Source organism: Rosa chinensis, chromosome 6 (assembly GCF_002994745.2).
Source record: "Rosa chinensis cultivar Old Blush chromosome 6, RchiOBHm-V2, whole genome shotgun sequence".
NCBI classification, from domain to species: domain Eukaryota; kingdom Viridiplantae; phylum Streptophyta; class Magnoliopsida; order Rosales; family Rosaceae; genus Rosa; species Rosa chinensis.
Window position 1 is genome coordinate 57,262,147 of NC_037093.1, and position 19,556 is coordinate 57,281,702.

General features: G+C 37.5%; 2 protein-coding genes across 2 annotated transcripts; both read right to left on the reverse strand.

The window, feature by feature from the left end:
* Positions 1-940: 940 nt before the first annotated feature.
* Positions 941-3,962, reverse strand: LOC112173757 (selenoprotein K). The gene is made up of 4 exons (XM_024311440.2): positions 3,810-3,962; positions 1,596-1,699; positions 1,339-1,486; positions 941-1,242 (listed from the first exon to the last, which is right to left on the reverse strand). Exons 1-4 carry the CDS (start codon positions 3,949-3,951, stop codon positions 1,208-1,210), a joined length of 429 nt encoding a protein of 142 aa, XP_024167208.2. The 5' UTR covers positions 3,952-3,962; the 3' UTR covers positions 941-1,207.
* A 2,519-nt stretch (positions 3,963-6,481) lies between these two features.
* LOC112173903 (protein DETOXIFICATION 41) lies at positions 6,482-9,014 on the reverse strand. The gene is made up of 8 exons (XM_024311596.2): positions 8,599-9,014; positions 7,811-8,355; positions 7,640-7,726; positions 7,496-7,552; positions 7,168-7,406; positions 6,967-7,085; positions 6,772-6,858; positions 6,482-6,662 (listed from the first exon to the last, which is right to left on the reverse strand). The coding sequence occupies exons 1-8, from the start codon at positions 8,908-8,910 to the stop codon at positions 6,588-6,590; spliced, it is 1,521 nt and encodes a 506-aa protein (XP_024167364.1). The 5' UTR covers positions 8,911-9,014; the 3' UTR covers positions 6,482-6,587.
* Between the last annotated feature and the right edge of the window lie 10,542 nt (positions 9,015-19,556).

The following is a 19,556-nucleotide window of genomic DNA, read 5'->3' on the forward strand; positions in this document are numbered from 1 at the left end:
AGAATGGGAGAAGAAAAGAATTGACATGAGAATCATTCCTAAACCCATATCCTCCTCTTGGTTATCAAATTAATGGCACGTTTACTTACTTGGAATGTAATATAATCATGAATCAGAGACAACTGAAATGGGATAAGAAATGAATTGGTATTGATTCTGAAGGCTTTGATTCCTAAATCCATCTCCCCCATCCGTAATCAAATTCCTGAGTATTCAGGAATCGATTCCTGACAAGGAGATGAGACCTACACCCATTCTGATTCTTTCATGTGTTAGTAAACGCATGAATACTTTTATCCGGAATCATTCTGATTCCTTTATATGTTAGTAAACGCAGAAATTTCCTCCATTTTCATTCTCTTTCCAAGTAAGTAAACGTGCCTTCAAAGTTATTTAAAAATCGATTTCTAATAATAAAGTGGGACCCTCACTCATTTCAATACTTATATATATTAGCCCATAAGTAAACGCATGAATCTCATACATTAGAATAATTCTTCATATAGGCTATATATGTTAGTAAATGCAAAAAATTCTCATTCTAATTAAATAAACGTGCCACATATTAAGGAATCAGACTTCTCCTTCTGTCTTGATTGTATTGGAAGTGTTACTTTTTTAATCATGTTAACGGAAACTAATGGCTTTACAGATCAACAGGAACCCACCCAATAACTATAACAAGTCACCCAATAACAACCCAAAAAAATTTAATGGGCGGACTTGCATATGCTCTAACCGTGCTGCTGGTTACCAGGTTAGCAACCCGTTTGCTGGGTCTAGTTAGGAGGGTTTGGAGGAGGAACCTCTGGCAAGGTTGTTACAGATAAATGGGTTGGGGTTGGGATCTGAACAAGCAAGTATAAGGGAAACGGGTTGTTCACATAGTATAGGGTAAAATTTGAGAGTTGGGGATAGAAAAAGTACTAGCAATTGCATCTGATTTTGAAAATAGACCCAACAATATCAATACACGACTGAAAATTAATGTATGCATATTCTTGAAAGGATCATCATGACTCTTTTACACATTTCGTACAGCCAAACCCACACATTTAGTACTTGAACAAAGAGTTTCGGAGGGAGTTATGGATTATTGCATTTCTCTTCCATGTCTTCTTATATGTATCTACATTGACATACTAAATTATCACTCCTAAACCAGCCAACCATTTCGAAGCACGATGCAAGATATACCCCCCGCCATTTAACCACAGCAGGAACCGCAGGCAGGTAAGGAACCTGAGTGTTGAGAAGTAGAGCAACATTTGTAATAAGGAATGTTAGAAACCAAAATAATTAGAAAACCAAACATAGGAAGCAGAAGAGTCAACTTACTATGGTCGATGCCACGAACATTGTCAAGTCCACGAGGTGGGCCACGTGGACCACCACCATACGGTCCCCCTCCAGGCCCTCCGGGGCCCCCGCCATCCCATTTTTTGCTAGCACCAGATCCTTTTCTGTAAGCATCCGACTTTTCCATCTGATGCATGGCAATATTAAAAATACAAGTTTCTTGAAGACAATCCATTTTGATACTTCTAAAAGTAAGCCATATAGGCTAACATAGAAGAGAATACTATAATTCTTACCGAGAACATTGTAGCAAAAAACACGCCTATCAAGTTGACGATGGCCCAGAAGAAATCCGTTATCGTCTTGAGTCGCCAAATGGATCGCTTGGATTTCACAACGCCTGATTCAAAAGACACCAGAATACTCATCGAGTGTCCAAAAGCACAAGGCACAAAGGTCAAAGAATGAGAAGAATGACTGAACTAGAATAAGCCAGCCATCTCCCAATTCAGCTTCACCTAGCATCTTGCTTTTTTTTTTTTTTAAATAAATTTTGTGGAAGTTCCACCAAGCACATCAAAAGAAATTCAATCCAGACCAAAAAAAATAGCACATTTCAGCACATATAAACCCAAGCACAACCTGGCATAAGGCCTTAGACTACAGCCAAGTCCAGAAGCTCCCATACTGCTGAAGTTACTCAAGCTTATAGAGAAGCCAAGTTGTCCATAAAAACACAAACACAAAAACACACACCACAGCCCACATCAACTAGGTCCAAGATATAAATCACAAAGAACATCCTGGTACAGGCAAAGATTACCAAAATCTAGCACAAGGTCTTGAAACTAAGAAGTTCCACAAGTTAGCAACTCAAGATGCAGTACCTCTCATATTGAGCACGCCTGAGTGAAGTCATCAACTAATTGTTCCAAAAAGATAAGCCAGAGAAATTTAAAAAAAAGAAAGAAAGAAGAGAACACACTACCCCACAAGAACTCCTATACAAAATTACAGAAGGAAAGAATGAATGAAGAAATTCAGCAGTAGACCTAAAAATAATAATAATGAAGGCAAATTGCATTTCTTGAGAGAGAGGAAGGTAAAAATAAGAATATTTGCAAAACGTATCATTATATGATAGCCAGTCCCATCTCAGCATCACCTAGGCTCTCATTCATAAATAGAGTACAAGTGACACAAAAAACATTGACAAAGAATAGAATCCTAAGTAAAAGTCAAAAATACTACAGTATAGCATAACCAACCCTCTTGTACATAATTTAGACAAGAAAGACAGAAGCATTGCCACAAAAATGCAATCCTACAGAAAATAAGTAAAAACAAAATGCAGCAAAGGCGAAATGTCACAACAATATTCAACCAAAATAAGTAGTACTGCTCTACAGGTCAAATGGCAGCAAGCCAAGTTTACATAAGCTCTTAGCAAGCTGAGTTATGTAGAAGGGAGAGAGACAAGGACATCACACGCTAGAAAGGAGCATATAGAACAAATTTAAAAAACAAAGACGGTAAACCTTATTGACAGTGAATCGGCATTGAGGTTTTGGCCAAAATTAATAAAGAAAGAAAATAGCATTGATTGGGGGAGCACAAAAGCAATTTTACTAAGCGAATGCTGCTAACCAGCCATTAATTCCCCAACTAGATTTCGCCTAGCTTCCTACACTTGTGGAGAACAAATACAACAGAAACCTAATCCAAATACACCAGTACCCAAATACAAACAACAAACACTAGGGCACATGCACACCTGAGAACTAATTGCAGTATCTCTGACTGTGTGTCCCAAGAAGAAAAAAAAAAAGACAAAATATATTATGATAGAAAGAAATGAGCAAAAAGTAGAAAAATCATGTAATCTTTTACAAACAAAAAGCTCAGCTTCGCTCAGCATTAGACTGTTCAGGCATTGCTCATATTTGAATCACATGATTCACAAAAGCATAGCCAAACAAACAAGGAGAAACCATAAAATCACATAATACAGAAGACTTTTACAATGAAAAAAGCTGGCACACCCTCTTCATTCTACACAAGCCATAAAGCCCTCTAGTTAGCCCATAAAATGATTGCTATCCCCCAAAAGCATTGAAAATTGAAGAACCTGGATGCCTAAGAGGACGCAAATTTCATTTCGAAAAACCTCCATAATCGCAGTCTAAAATGTGCTGTTTTCAACCTAAGAACATTACCAATGCTCGACCAAATTAGAGTTCTCACTTCTCACATACATACAGGAACCAAAAAAAAAAAAAAATCTTGTCCTAAGAATTTCGAAAATTAAGACATTAATCCAGAACATCAACAATCCAATATAATATTTTCAAGAGGGGCACGCGATTCAGAGCTAGAGTGATAATCAAACCCTGATCTGAAAAACATGAATAACCGATTCCGATCATACCAAACAAAAATTAAGATAAAATCAAACCCTAGCTTCTGATAGAAATCGAATCACCCCGAACGAGAGAGAAAGAGATACAAACCTCGCTCGACGTACGCCATCGGAGATTGAGATCGGAGTCTAAGCTCGGAAGTCTTCGTTCCAAAACTTTTATAGAAAGAGTCGAGCAGAATATGTTGTATATATACTTCCAGATTTTGCCGTCGACCAATTGTACACATCATCTCAATTTTCATTGGCTACAGAAACGTCAATTTTAAGGTGTTTTCTACGTGTCGTGTGTTTATTGGTCTGGGATGTAACGCTGTCTGTTAGTCCTTGTTTTATCTGGCGGTAAATTAATCTTTTCCGGTTCAGGGTAAGTCTCCGGCCCAGATCATTTTGGGCGCTCATATCTTTTGAAGTCCATGTCATGTTTTGGCCTTCGTCTGGGGTTCGTGGTGTTTGTGTTTATGAAATGTCGGAATTTCAGTTTTCTATTTTAGAAAAGAAGAAATGATTTCGAGTGATTTAATTAATTTTTTGTTATTTGTTATTAGGGAAAAAAATATAAACAGTACCCAATCTATGGCCGACTCCGAATTTCTGTACCCAAGTTTCCAAAACTATCACAATGGTACCCCAAATATCTCGCCCGACCCAACATATGTACCTGCCGTCCATGACGGTGTTAATCTGTGTGCCACGTGGCGTATTTGATGGGTATTTGTGTCATTTACTTATTGTTCCTCTTGATCATCTCCTCCGGAACAGGCTTGAGTTGATTCCTGGCCTTGGTTTTCAAAATCCTATGAATCGTCTTGGGGTTGGAAATAATCTACAGCTTGGTCCCAGTCTTGAGCATATTCTCCTTCTTCTTCTTCTCCCTCTCCTCCCTCTTCCTCCTCTTCTCCTCCTTGTTCCTTTTAATCTCCCCCTTCAGCTCCGCCATTCTCTCCTTGTACACCTTCTTCACCGACTTGTTCTTCTCCCTCTCCTCGAACGTCGTCCCCTTCCGGCTCACCTGAACCGCCGACGACCTCTGCTTCAGCGGCTGCTTCCACTTTCGCCAGGAGACCTTCCATGCGATCACGCGGTCGTAGCTTGGCTGGCCGAAGACTGGTTTTTCCGAATTGTCCGAGGAGGACACCACGGATCGCTCCGCCGGAGGTGGGTAGGGGGCGTCAATTTCCATGGCGGCATCTTCGTCGGAGGCGGCGGCTTCAGGGTTCCGCTTGCGCTTGTAGGTTTTGCCGCCGAAGCCTTCGTCTAGGCAACGGAAGTCAATTGTGTAGACCACACAGTGAAAACAAGGCTTACCCAGCCCTATTCTGGAGTCCCTTTGCTCTCTTCCTCTCTGTGTATCTCTGCCTCTCTCTCTATCTTCCCGATTTGTTCTCTCTCTCTCTCTCTCTCTCTCTTCCCGACTTGTTGTATATTGTGGGTGATAGAGATAAGAAAACTTATACAAGTGTGTTCCTCTCGAGGAAAAGAATGGTGTAAAAGTCGGCTGAATAAGGCCGGAGACGGCAACGAGGTCATCGAAAAAGAAGGCAATTGTGCGGGTTTTTTTTTTTTTTTTTTTTTTTCTGGGCTCAATTTCGGGTTTTCCCAAATCTTCTCCTTGTTTCTTCTTAGTTGGTGCAAAGAATTTGGATTAGATGTTTGTGGAATTTGGATCATATGGATTTGTAGTTTTTGCAGCTTCATGAATCCCACAAAAAAAAAAAGTCAAATTCAATAAATCTCTGTTCAAGCTCATAATACTAGCCACCAAAATTTGTTCAGTTCTTCTTATGCCTAGTTGATGAATGAATCAAGATAAAATTTCCAATAGAAGTATGAATGGATCTGTGGGGATACCTCTTCTTTTCTTTTGGGGTTGTAAAGAGATTTTGATGATAAAGGTGGCGGTGGTTATGACGGAGAGGTAGGCTTCTGGTTTCAGAAGGGATAGAGAAGATGAAGAGAAATTGATTTCTTTTGGTAAAGAAAGAGAAAATGGATTAGAAAGCCAAAAATTATGGTTTTATTTTTCTAGCCGTAGGATCTTAGAGTGGGTGGAAATGAAGGGTTGATATTCATTTATAAGTAAATACATAACTACTAAAAAAATTCAGTTAAAGAAAAATACTAATAAAATTAAAAACTAAGATTAAGGCATGGAAGGACTAAAATATCCCTGAAATTATGCCACCTATCATAACAATTAACACCGTTATAGACGGCGTGTATGGATGTTGGGTCGCGCTAGATAACCTGGGTACCATTGTGATAGTTTTGGAAACTTGGGTACTGAAATTCTGAGTCGGCCATAGGTTGGGTACTGTTTGTAATTTTTTCCCTCGTTATTATCTTTATAGATTCCCAAAAAAAAAAAAAAAAACAACCCAAATTGTTGATGTGTCAAATTTTATAGAGAAGGTATGGTTAAATTTGATGTTGCTATGAGTTGGTAGAAGTTTTCGAAAAATTTTATGGACTATCTTGCTTTAAAACAAGTATTGTTGAAAGACTGCAATTGCATGACCAATAACGTAGCGACATCTAATGTAACACAAGTGTTCTTGTTACTACTTTACTGGCCTTCCAATTGCGTGTATTCTTGGCTTCAAAACTTGTCTATGAAATTTTATTTTGAATGCAATATATTGCTTGTGTTATTGCCTTAAATAAGGACAATTCTTACTTTCTTAGGTTCACTCCTAGAATTGTCCCTTAAATAATCAAAACTGGCTACATGATTGGTTCTATATAGGGAAAGAAACAAACATATAACCCAATTCTCGTTGGCAATGCAATATCATAAAAAACATTGTATTGCACTACATGAAACCCTGGTAAAATGAAGTTTGAACTGTGAGCACTTTTTGTTATGGACTCATACGTCGTCATCCACCAAGAGCAACTGTTCTACATTTGCAGATGTCCTCAATCTCTCAGTCGCGTTTACAACCTACAAAACAAAAGCATGATCAAAATCTTTGGTCACAAACCTGGCCAATTTCAGTTCATGTACACTCTGTATTCAGATAATAAGAAACTTTCATCAGAATTCAAGTTACCTCAGCATCCCAATTGGTTCTGGCAGTGAGAACAATTAGAGTTACTGTCTGTAAAAATACTCCAATAACCATCCCCCACCAAATACCCTGAAAAATCAAGGCCAAAAATCAACAATGCGTTATTTTCATTATCATTTGCAGTCACAAAAGCATTAACTTGACTGATGAGAGTGAGGTAAAGTTTCCAGTACTTACTTCTACTCCCATACTAGTTTTAAAGCCAAGAACACACGCAATTGGAAGACCGATAACGTAGTAACAAGACAGGTTCACATAAGCTACAACAGCTTGCCATCCACTTCCAATTGCCACACCTGAAATTCCACACATCAAAAATTAGAAATGGTGCCTGACTGAGATGTTCTTTTTACTGTGTCCAGCATATTCTGTCAATACCTGAGAGTATAGGTTGAATGCCATTCAAGAAAACAGAGATGGCTAGCAAGGGGGTCAAATCAGACACTGCATCAATAACATCCTCGTCACTTGTAAATAGCTTGCTCAATCCAACTTTGAATATCAGCACAATAGCACTGAACAGTATGCTAATCAGGATGCTGGTCCCGTTCACTACAAACACCGAAAATTTGGCCACCTTTGGATGACCAGCACCTAGTTCATTACTCACTCGAACACTGCATAAGCCAAATCGCATTATCAGTAAGAAACTTCTAATACATTTTTGCCGAGGAAGAATTGAAAACTCCCAAGATTTGTCACAAACCTTGCTGCAGCAGCAAGACCTAGCATAAATTGCATGTCCCAGTTCAAGTAGTTCATGCTGGAATCATCAGAGAATACGATTAAGTTAGATAACAATGCGAGTTAAGCAACTGATCGAATGGACTGAGAAAAATAAAACATATACCAGATAGAAATGGAGTCCAGTGAGATTGTAGGGTCGGGTAGGAGCCCTGAGATAAGCACTAACCCTTGAGAGTACCAAATTTCCAAACTACATTGAAGCATTATTAAACTCAGTTTCATGAGGTGCACATAGATAGGTAAGTCTAAAAACTTTACGTGTATATATACATACCACAACATGACAGCAGAAGCAATAGTTAGCTTAAAATAAGGCCAAATTCCGGAAAAGGCTTTCCATGAGAAACCAGTCCAAGTTTCCTTGCAGTTGGGGCTTACGAGAATGTAAATCCCATTTGTAATCACAAGCAAATACCAAGAAAAGCTCAGTGTAAGAGCAGCACCTATTAGTCCATAGTCCACTACATAAACCACCAACCAAGTGAGAAGGGTGTGAAGGAGGAAAACTCCAATGGACATGTATGCCAAAGGGTTCACTATGTTCTGTGCCTGAAGGAACCTCTGTTGTGGGCAGTTTATGGCAAATGCATAGAGTTGAGGGATTAAACCACGCGCAAAGATTTGACCCTGTTCTGCTATGCTTTCCGATTGGCCCATGGCTACAAGTAATGGACCTGACCACCAGTACAAAAATGTAAGGAGGACTGCTGCTCCCAAGTGCAAGACGATTGCTCTTTGGCATATGATCCCCATTGCTCCCAAGTGTTTGGCTCCATAGGCTTGCCCACAAACAGTTTGTACAGCACTCGCCATGCCCAACTTGAAAATCAAAGCAGTAAATAAAGAGTTTAGCTTATGTTAGGCTAAGAGGATATAGAGTAATGTTCTTCAAATGAGTAAAAAACGTAGAGATGAAAAACTGAAAATAAGTTTAGCTTAATTATAGCCTTATATGATTCAATAATAGATAGAATAGCTTCAAGAACCAAATAGTATTAATTCATTCAAACAAGAGAAACAGGAAAGCTACATGAGTATGTTAGATACAGTTGGATTACATACCATAATCCCATAAGCAAGACCTTGGATTCCCACACTTGCAATAGAGGCTCCAGCAAGCTCCAATGAACCCAGATGGCCACAGAACATAAGCGTCACAAAGCTGAGCATGTAATTGAAAACCGAAACTACAATAGACGCACCGGATAAAATCCATAGCAGTCTCGACTCCCATGCCACTAGCCTAGGCCACCACCTCAATGCTATAGGCCTTTGCTCCAAAAATTCTTCAATCGCGACGGATGACAAGTCAGGAATCCGGGAATGTGAGTCGAGTCCAAGGAGTAGCGGCTGGTACTGTTCCGAGGACCCCATAGTCGTCACAGCCGGCTGAGCCACCACTACTTGATGATGAAACTGCGAGTGTGTCTGTGTGCTTGGAAAGCAGAAGCAGACAGAACGTATTCAACTCATGTAACATTATAAAATAGAAAACCGAGAGGAAGTTGAAATGATAAGGTCTAACTAACATTCCAAATTTGGTAGGCACCAAACAGTATGACCGTGCTCTGCTGTAGCCAGAGAATTTTAGCTACAACTAACATATTTTTGTTTAGAAAGTTCACGAAAACCCTTGTAAACAAGTCAAATGATACATCGAAGCACTATTTTCTAGTACAAGTACAAAGGCATTGAACATGTCAGCTGGTCAGTTTTGGGTTTGGGTGCCTTGTCGACTCTGTTTTTGTTTTAGATTCATTTTGGAGGGGACTCAGATACAGAGGAAGAAGAAGAGACTAAGATACTTCTCTTCTAATTGGGTTAGGTAAACATGTGAGAACCTAAATAAGGTCAACAACCTTTTTTTGGTATCTTGATTCAAAATTGTGAGCCGTTTTGTAGAGAGGTTGTTGAGCATACGTAGCAAGAGCTAGCCTGTTCTTTTCCTCCTTGTATAGGGGGTCAAAATTACTGTTTCCGGATGCTTTAGCATCAAATATTACATAAAATCTCCCAACCTTGTCCAACATTTGTAAGTATGAAGTGATGACTGACGCACATTAACGAAAGAAAGATAAATTGAATTAATTTTAAATCTTTGTGGATATTGCACATTATGAAAGAAAAGAAAGATCTAAACCCGACTTGAGAAACATATTGATTTCCTTCGTAGCCCATGTTGCAAACTTGCAAAACATTGAGACGCTGTGCTTTGCATCATTAGAGTACCATTGATGAGTTGCAGTGAATGTCCTGAATACTTGGAAGGGATTTGTGATTGCCATACGTGCCGTCGCAACGATCTCTAATTTGAGTCATTGATGCGATGTGAAAAGCAGCCTTCCATACTGGAACCTTCAAGTGCCCTTTATGTTAAGTTCATTAATTCTTCCACAACATACAATTTAATACACACTAACTACCTCAATCTACAATTTTCAAAATCCAGTTGTTCGGAGTCAACAAAAAATCTCTATACACCTACTACATGTGTGATGTGTCCACCTTAATCACTCAAGATGACTCATGTGACAAAGTTTGAACATCGAAAAAATTGAAATGAATTTTTTACGGTTTAAGTAACATTTTGTGAAAGCATGCTCTCCCACATGCCCAAATTGATAAAATAAGCGGAGATAGGCTTCGTTTAATGCTCAGTCATCCGAATCAAATTTGAAAATATAAATTATGTATGTATAGTTACATGCCCGGAACACAAAAAAAAAAATTACGAAAATATATGAGGCACTCTAACAGTACCCGGTCATCATGGTCGAAAGTCATAATTTTTTAAAAACTTTATCATCGGTAATTATAAACCCTGATTTTAGAGAAACATAATGCAAACTTTTGGAATGTCTTTTAAACTTTCATAATGTTTCGTGTGCTTTCATAACTTCGTGAATTGTATAAAAAATTTAAGGACTAATTTCAGTTTACCCCCTGAGGTTAGGGGTCGTCATCATGTTAGTCCCTCGAGTTTCAATTTAATCAGTAACACCCTTGTACTCTCTAAATTCATCAGCCTTGTCCAATTTTTGGACCTCGGTCCAAATTGACTGTTAAATCTGTTATGTGGGCCCCACTTAGGGGGTAAAATGGTAATTTTGAGCTCTAAATTATAAAAAAATAAAAAAATCTGTTTTTTTTTTTTTTTTTTTTTCTGTTTATTCGCTTATTATTATTATTATTATTATTTTTTATAATTTTGTCTTCAACCTATACACCACAAGTTATAATAGGTTTATAAAAACAAAAAAAATACTCTAGTTGTTTCTTCGTTTTTATTTTATTTTTATTTTATTTTTTATTTTTATAAATTTTGTCTTCAACCTATACACCACAAGTTATAATAGGTTTATAAAAACAAAAACAAAAAAAACTCTAGGTGGTTAAAAAGCCGCTCGCTGATCTACGATATTTGTGATATATCTCCGATAAAGCGAAAAATTTTAGGATATATCTGTAAAATATATCTATAAAATATAATAGGTTTATAAAGTGAAGAATAATAGGATATATCCCCAATAAAGTGAAGAAATATTTGTAAAATATGATTAAAAAAATAAATACAGATATTTCTTCACTTTATTGGGGATATATCCTAAAATTCTTCGCTCGCTGGTCTACGATATTTGTGGTATATCTTCGATAAAGAGAAGAATTTTAGGATATATCCCCAATAAAGTGAAGTAATATCTGTATTTATTTTTTTAACCATATTTTATAAATATTTCTTCACTTTATTGGGGATATATCCTAAAATTTTTCACTTTATAAACCTATTATATTTTACAGATATATCCTAAAATTTTTCGCTTTATCGAAGATATATCACAAATATCGTAGACCAGCAAGCGACTATTTAACCACCTAGATTATTTTTTTTGTTTTTATAAACCTATTATAACTTGTGGTGTATAGGTTGAAGACAAAATTATAAAAATAAAAAAAATAAAAAATAAGCGAAGAAACAGGAAAGGAAAAAAAAAAAAAAGGAAAAAAAGAATTTTTTTATTAATAATTTGGAGCTCAAAATTACCATTTTACCCCCTAAGTGGGGCCCACATAACAGATTTAACAGCCAATTTGGACGGAAGTCCAAAAATTAGACACGGCTGATGAATTTGGAGAGTACAAGGGTGTTACTGATTAAATTGAAACTAGAGGGACTAACATGATGACGACCCCTAACCTCAGGAGGGGTAAACTGAAATTAGTCCAAAATTTAATGACTCATTTGAAATGTTTTTCCTTTGGTCAGTAACTGACCAAAAAATCTATGCTCAATAACCTTTGGATGCAAGGACATAGCTAGGGTGGTCAGGGAGGGTCAATTGACCCGTTTGACTTTAGCTTTTGTGTTCCAATTATATTATGCTTCTAGTTTCACATTGCTTGTAAAACCTCCATTGACCCCTCTACCTCTTTCAAATTAGGTGACTTCTTATTATTTTTCTGTTCACATTTTAGTAAACCATCTAAGTTCCGATATATTTAGGGTTAATTACATATAAGTTCATTTTGAGGAGTTATTTTAGCTTAAGGGCCACTAAATATTTTCTTCCTTCATAAGGCCACCAGATACAAAATAGAGTTAACTTTTAAACATTAAAAATAAAAGAAATTATAGTCATGCCACTAGTCTAAATAGACCCAATTCTATCATCTAGGTCATTTTGAATCAGAAACCTCTCTCTCTCTCTCTCTCTCTCTCTCTCTAGTCACCGGCGTGTGCTCTCTCTTGTCGTCGGCGCTCTCTCCCGTCGTGGCACTCTCGTTGGGGCTTAGTCTCAACACGGTGGAATCCGGCATTTCAAGCATCGGGCATAATTTGAAGAGAAGGAATCCGGCGCTATAACTCAATTTTCCAATCGATTCAATGAAGTAAGAATCTATTCTTTCAACTCTCACAATAGCCAATTGCTTTGCGGTAGCTTTTAATTTTTGATCAAATTTTAGGGTTTCAGTACTATTATAGTAGCTTTTATATTGTTTTGATGCTTGGAGTAGCTTTCTCTTTTGATTTCAAGAATAATTATTTTGTTAATGAATGTAGGTGCTTGGTTTGTTTTACTGTTATTGCCGTAGTTGTTTTGATGGTTGGGAGTAGATTATGTGCTGGTAGATAGTGGCTCTTTCTCTGGTTGAGAGTAGGTTTTTGGTTGGTTGGCAATTGCTTTCTCTCTGGTTAACAATAATTGTTTCTTTGGTTGGTAGTAGCTTTTGTTGTATTTGTCAGTAGTTTTGGTATTACCTCGCAGTAGCTTTTAAACAAATTAGACTGATTAGCAAGTACTTTTGTTTCCCAGGGAGCACACATGTTTTGTTTGACAATAACTTTTATGTTTCTTGGCAATAACATTCATAATTTATGGTAATAGATTTATGTTGGTTGCTAGTAGGTTTCATAGTCTTTTGCAGTAGTGATTGTTTTGCTTGACAGTAGTTTTTCTAGTCTTCGATTAAAAACCTGCCAAAATTTTGTAGTACTTGTATGCAAATACATTCTTGATTCTTGCATATTGCTTTGAAGTATCTTTTAGAATGTTTGGAAGTAGATTTGAGATTTTTTTAGGCATGCAGTAACTTTTAGGGTGTTTGGTAGTATGTTTCATGATGCTTGACAGTAGCTTATCTCTAACAGCAACTAGGCTCACCAGCTTGCATGTTTAGCAAGAGCTTTCTAGTTTTGTCTCAATAGCTTTATGGTTATTTGACAGTAGCTTTATATATCTATTACAGTAGTTTTTTGTTATTTGACAGTAGCTTTCCTATTAATTGGATGTAGCTTTAAAATATTTGGTACTGGCTTTTGTTTTCTTTAGTGGCAGGTTTTATATCTTGGCATGTTGAAGTAGCTTTTGTAGTCTTCCACTATAGCTTTGTTGGTCTTTCACAGTAGCTTTTTCTAGTTTTTGTGATTATCTTTTCTAGTCTTCGACGGTGGAGAATGGGCTGATGGTGAAGATGGTGATAGTGATGGAGACGATGATGAAGACATAGAAGAAGAACCTGCAGTGAGGACAAGAAGATAGAAGCACACAACAGCAAGAAAATCTAAAAAAGGCAGGGCTTCTGAAAAAGAGGAAACAAAAGGACAAGCAACAAGAAGCAAAAGGGTAAAAAAAGCTACTGCTGATGAAGAAGAAGACCTTGAAGAGGAACCAATTGAAGAAATGAAGAAAGGGAAGAAGCAAGTTGTAAAGAGAAATTCAATGGTCGATTGAATCAAGAAGAAGAAAAGGAAGGTTGGTCAAGACAAGGAGTTCATGTATGCCAGTAAAAGAACAAGAAGAGGCAAGAGGCATTAAATGATAATTAAAACAGTAGCATTATGTAGTAGTGACAGTAGATTTTTTAGTCTATCAAAGTAGATTTTTCATGTCTGGACATTAGCTTTATGTTTGTTTAATTTCCAGATTTGATAGTTGATGGAAAATGATGTAGGGGTGACAGTAGTATTTTGAAGTATTGAAAGTGGCTTTATGAACTGTTAGCAATAGCTTTATGTTTAATTTTCAACTTTGATAGTGGATGGAAATTAATGTGTATTTTGTTATTTTCAGCTTTAAATTTCTTATTTGACACAAATGTCCATTTCCAGGTTTGTTTTGAATTTACAACATTTCTTGCTACTCTTAATGAAGTTACAACAGGTTTAGCCCATTTGCGTTCGATATTGTGTACAACAAAAAAGAGTAAGGCAGAAATTGTAGAAATGTATTGAACTTAAAAGTTTCAACATCCAACATATTCTCAACAAAATTGAAACTATCGGAATTATGACAAAGTTAAAACAGCAAAATTCAACATCAATCTTGAAAGCAATTGCAAAAACTATTATAAATGTTGAAAAATGTCAATATAGTAAAAGTTATTACATCATCAGTAAAAGGAACTCCCCATTCCATAAAAGCTACTACAAATGTTATCAAAAACAACTCTTAATGTTGTAAAAAGATACTCCATTTGTTCATGTATAGCTGCCACTATAAGTGAAAGCTATACTCAATGTAAAAAAAAAAAAAATGATGATATAGTAAAAGATACTCCAAATGTTATCAAAAGCTACTCTTAATGTTGTAAAAAACTAATCTTAATGTTGTTAAAAGATACTCCATCTGTTCATATACTATTCTACTGCCAGCTTTCAGATTGGTGCAATACACGTTATCTTGTTGTGGCGCCCCAACTCACCACATCGACCACACTTGATAGGCCTCATCGTGGCACCGCAATATACTTCATTCGAACAGATTTGGGTCGGCCAAATGACTTCTTAATCGATGGAGGCTTCACCACAGAAGTTGAACTAGCCGCATCTTCATAAAACCTCCCTCACAATATCATCGAACGTATACTTCTTATGAAGAAAGAACATGATTATCTCGGACATATACTTGCACCTCGCATAAGGTTTTGCATCCATGGCTAAGTTACTGCAACTTCACATTAGAGGAAGAACAATCAATCAGCTTCTATTTTCAATATCAATGAAAACACAAAACCTACTGAAATCAGATTGAAAAAGTACTAGCGGAGGAGAAGAAAGCTACTATGACAATAAGGTAAAGTCACTATAATAGTTATATAAAGCTACTAAATAGTAAATGTAATCAAAAAGGAAAAAATAACAGGAAAACAGAGACATGATATAAAGATTGGTATTATAACGAAGAATGAAGACAACAGCGTGCCGCTGCATTGCGAACCTATCACTCTATCAATAAGCTTCTAGTTTTGATATGAATGAAAACATAAAACAAAAACAAGTGAGGTAAAGTCACAGTAAGGTAAAGTTAATCGAACAGAAGAAAAAAAACTACTATCACATTAAGGTAAAGTCACTATAACAATTATATAAAGCTATTGAATGCAATCAACAATGAAAAAATAATGAAAGAATAAATATTTATATATATATATATATATGACAAGAATCAATGCAAAGCAGCGTGTCGCAGCACCGTGTTGACACCCAAATTTCCACAAGTTCAAATGAAACGAGTGACAGGCAAAGGGGACGAGTCATCTACCTTGTAACCTAATTAAGCCTTCAAGCAAGCCCACTTCACGTCAAAATGAAGCTCTCTACGAGAAGCCCAAATGCTCAAACGATTGACATGCATTTTCAAAGATGCCAACACGCTTATTTATCATGCAATACGCGTAGACCCAAGCTACGTTTGGGGCTTATACGGAAGGGTGTGGTGTGGAAGGTAACAGATTCTGTGAGGCCTATTGTTAAGATAAGGCCCGTCGACAATTTGGGTTTGGGGACCAAAATTCATGCTTGAGGGGCTAAAATCTTAACAAAGGCTAGTAGAGAGATGAAAGCAGGCCCAGCAAAACCTAAAGCCAACTAGACTTATTTCTTTACCTGAAGTCCATTACCCAAAGTCCATTACAACAGCTTCTAGCCCAAAGGTCGTTGAAGCCTTCTTCTTCCCAAACCAGAATGTCGTTTCTATCAAGATTGCTGCTGGGATTGGTAATTCACCATTTTTGGCAAGAACCCAGAATCCATGGAGAAGCTTTCTGATTCATATGCCCAGCAATCCTGTTTCAATTTCCAATAGCCCTCAAACTTTGTGATTACAATTTACAATAGCAGAAAATAAGGGATTAGAATCCCTCAAAGATCATATCAGCACAAAATCTGGGATCCCCATCACCGTCCTATACCTGTACCACCAATCCTCACCCTCATAGCCAGAGCAAGCTTTCACTCTTTTGGTTTCATGGGGAAAACAAAAGCTGAAAGCTTTAGAATGATCCCACCAAAACTGAGAATACCCTTTCAAAGCCTCTGGTTCTTGGCACAAATCTTCCCCGTCTATCTCAGCTATAAAAGCAAGTTCATTGCCGTTGGAAACCAAGCCACAATAACCCAGAAACATCAAGCAAGAGATCAAGCTCTATCTCTGAATCCCTAGCCATCAATTCCTCTCAATCGACTTTAACCCAAAACCTAGAAATCATGCCATTGATGGAACTCTTTCTCTCTGCTAAACTCTCTGGCATCTAGCTCCCACACCATATCCACCTATAAGTTCTGTTCTTATGAAATTAACTCCAATCGCTACTGTTATCATCTAGTCCAATCACTGCTGTTATCATCAAGCCAAATAGTTGCTGTTATCATCTAGCTGGTCACAACGAGGTTGTTCTCAGGTCCAACCTTTGATCAATTTTGGGCCTAGTCTCTCTTAATCAAGAGGGCCCTGTTGCAAAAGATCCAAAACACAAAATTGCCCTCACACACCGCAAACCTATAACTCTATCAATCAGCGTCTAGTTTTGATATGAATAAAAAGGCAAGAGGAAAAAACAAAGAATGTATAACAAAACAGTAGACGTAGAATTATTTCAGTGTGTTAGTTGCATTCCTTAACTGTATCAGTAACAATTACACACTGCATTAGTAACTTTCTCTGTACATTTTTCTATAGCACAATCAGCTTCTTTAACTATAAGCTACGCCTGATTTAGGTTTAGCAAAACAAAAATGAAATCACAGTAATGAAAGTTGAACTACAAATCAAGCTAAAGAGAGTGCAGAGAGAGAGAGAGCTGAGATCGAATCAAAACAAAAATGAAATCATAGTGATGAAAATCAAAGTATAAATCAAGCTAAACCAATTGTAGAGAGATGGAATCAAACATCAATAATTGATTAGAGAGTGTGCAATTCACGGACTATAGAGTGTAGAGAGAGAGAATGCTAAGATCGATTCAATGAGAGAGAGAACGCTAAGATCGATTCGACGAGAGAGAGAGAGAGAGAGAGAGAGAGAGAGAGAGAGAGTGGTTAACTAAAACTGAAACAGAAATAATAAATGGTAGAGAAAGAAAGAGACAGCTGAGGGTAAATTAGGTATAATAAAAACTGAGCTAATGGTTTTGGGCCCTAAAGTGGCCTTATGTGTACAAAATAATTTAGGTGGCCTTATGACTAATATAAGTCTCAAATTGACACTTATATGTAATTTTCTAATATATTTAAGCCACATACATATGAAAAAGCCATAAACTATTATTTAGTACGAAAATTTAGTTTTTTTTTGTATATAAAGATACTAAATTATTTCAATCATATTCTTGACCCTCTTTAATATGATTTTTGGCTATGTCACTACTTAGATGTAAATTTAACGATTAAAAACAAAAAAACTTATTTAAGTTAATTTTTTCCACCATAGAATTTACATCAAAGGGTAATTGAGCATAACTTTTTTGTTAGTCAGTTACTGACCAGATGAACATGCTCGACATGATGACAACTCAATCTACGTGTCTAATCTAAAAAAAGAGAATGGGGAAACTGTGACTGAATTGGGTAGTTCAAAACAGAATATAAGTGTATGGAACTTGAGCCTAATAATGACAGTGTTCTTAATGTAAAGAAGCAGTTGCCTCCATTGAAAAGAAACTGGTACGTTTTGTCATAGTGACACTTGAGGTGAAACGGACATCTCCGTGGAGCTGGAGGACCGCGCGAGAAAGGTCATGGCGAGATCGATCGGAGACGGAGACAGAGACGAAGACGGGGCGGCGACACCTGCCGTGCAATGATCAATCTAGACAAGTCCATCAGTCAGACAATGCAGTCAATCCATAACTGACCGGCTGACATCTTGAATGCCGTTGTACTAGACAATTGTGCAATTCGATGTTTGATTTGGCTTGCATGTATAGGTTGTGAAATTTCTGTTCAGAAATGTGTCATTTGGGACTTAGGAGACCTCTGTCCCAAATTTCCGTGTCTCCGGCCTCATCTGTCTCCATCTAAAATTTCCATACCTGACACTTCGTTTACACATACTCAATCCGTTAACCCACTGACCCGACAACTCCGTAAATCACTGGGTAAGACACTAGGACCCATTATGATGATGGTGGTGTGATGAATGAGTTCGATCAAGGAGAGTGTCTGCTGACCACCTGGGGTGGTTATCCATATGGGATTTAACAGGACGTGATTCACACGTGCCGTTTGGAAGATGTCCAAAAATGATTGTTAGGCTCAGTAAAAAACGTTTCACTTTGTCCTGTTAGAATGGGTCAATTCTCTCCCTGACAGACTACAAAGGAAACGTCTTCCATTCTTCAAAACTCATTTTCACCGTCAGCTGCTCTCTGATCTTAAATTTTCACACCAAATTCAATTTCCTATTCAATATTTGACCTGCAAATTGTATTTGGAACAGGCAGAGAGAGAGAGAGAGAGAAAGAGACAGAGAGTCCAAACCTCAGGTTATACTTTTGGAGGTCAATGAAGATGGATTCAGAGAAGCCAAAAACAGCCGCCGCTTCCCGGCGACGGCGTCCGAAACCAACTAAAAACACAATTAATCAACACTTGATCGAATTCAAAAACTAAATACACTACAGTGCAGAGCTTAACGAGGTGATTGATTTTCATATTACATGCAGGTCAATCCGTCGCCGGAGCCGCCAGAATTTACACAGAAATCGTCGGAGCAGCAGGAGCTTCCAGCCTTCGATTCTATCTCTGCGGTCGACTAACGATTAAACTAAGCCATTGGAATGCCGACGACGACAAGACGAAGAAAATGAAACCAGTGAGAAGACTTGTTGTGGCCGGACGGCGAATATACGTTCGGGTCACATTCTCGGGTAGTTGGGTTGGAAGCCACGAAACTTCTAGGCTTGAAGATCATTGCCCTGGATTCTCAGCTTGGATCAAGAGGAGCTCGCAGAAGGAGAGTGTAGCCAAGGTCATTCCAGAGGTAGAGAAGGTCATTGAATTTGTGACCGTGTTTAGGAAGATGATGGGAGCCGAAGACTGATCGAAAGGCTTGGCTCTTTCAACTAGCAGTACTGATCTGTCCTTTGCCTTTTTTTTCTTTTTTTTTTTCCCAAAATTAAAATGTAATCTGACGGCCCAGATCAAGAGACGTAGAAATTACGGCCCATATTGCACCGCTTCCTATTTCTTTTTCCATTAATAATTTCAATATTCAAAATTTTGGAAGATCATTATAAATAGCCCA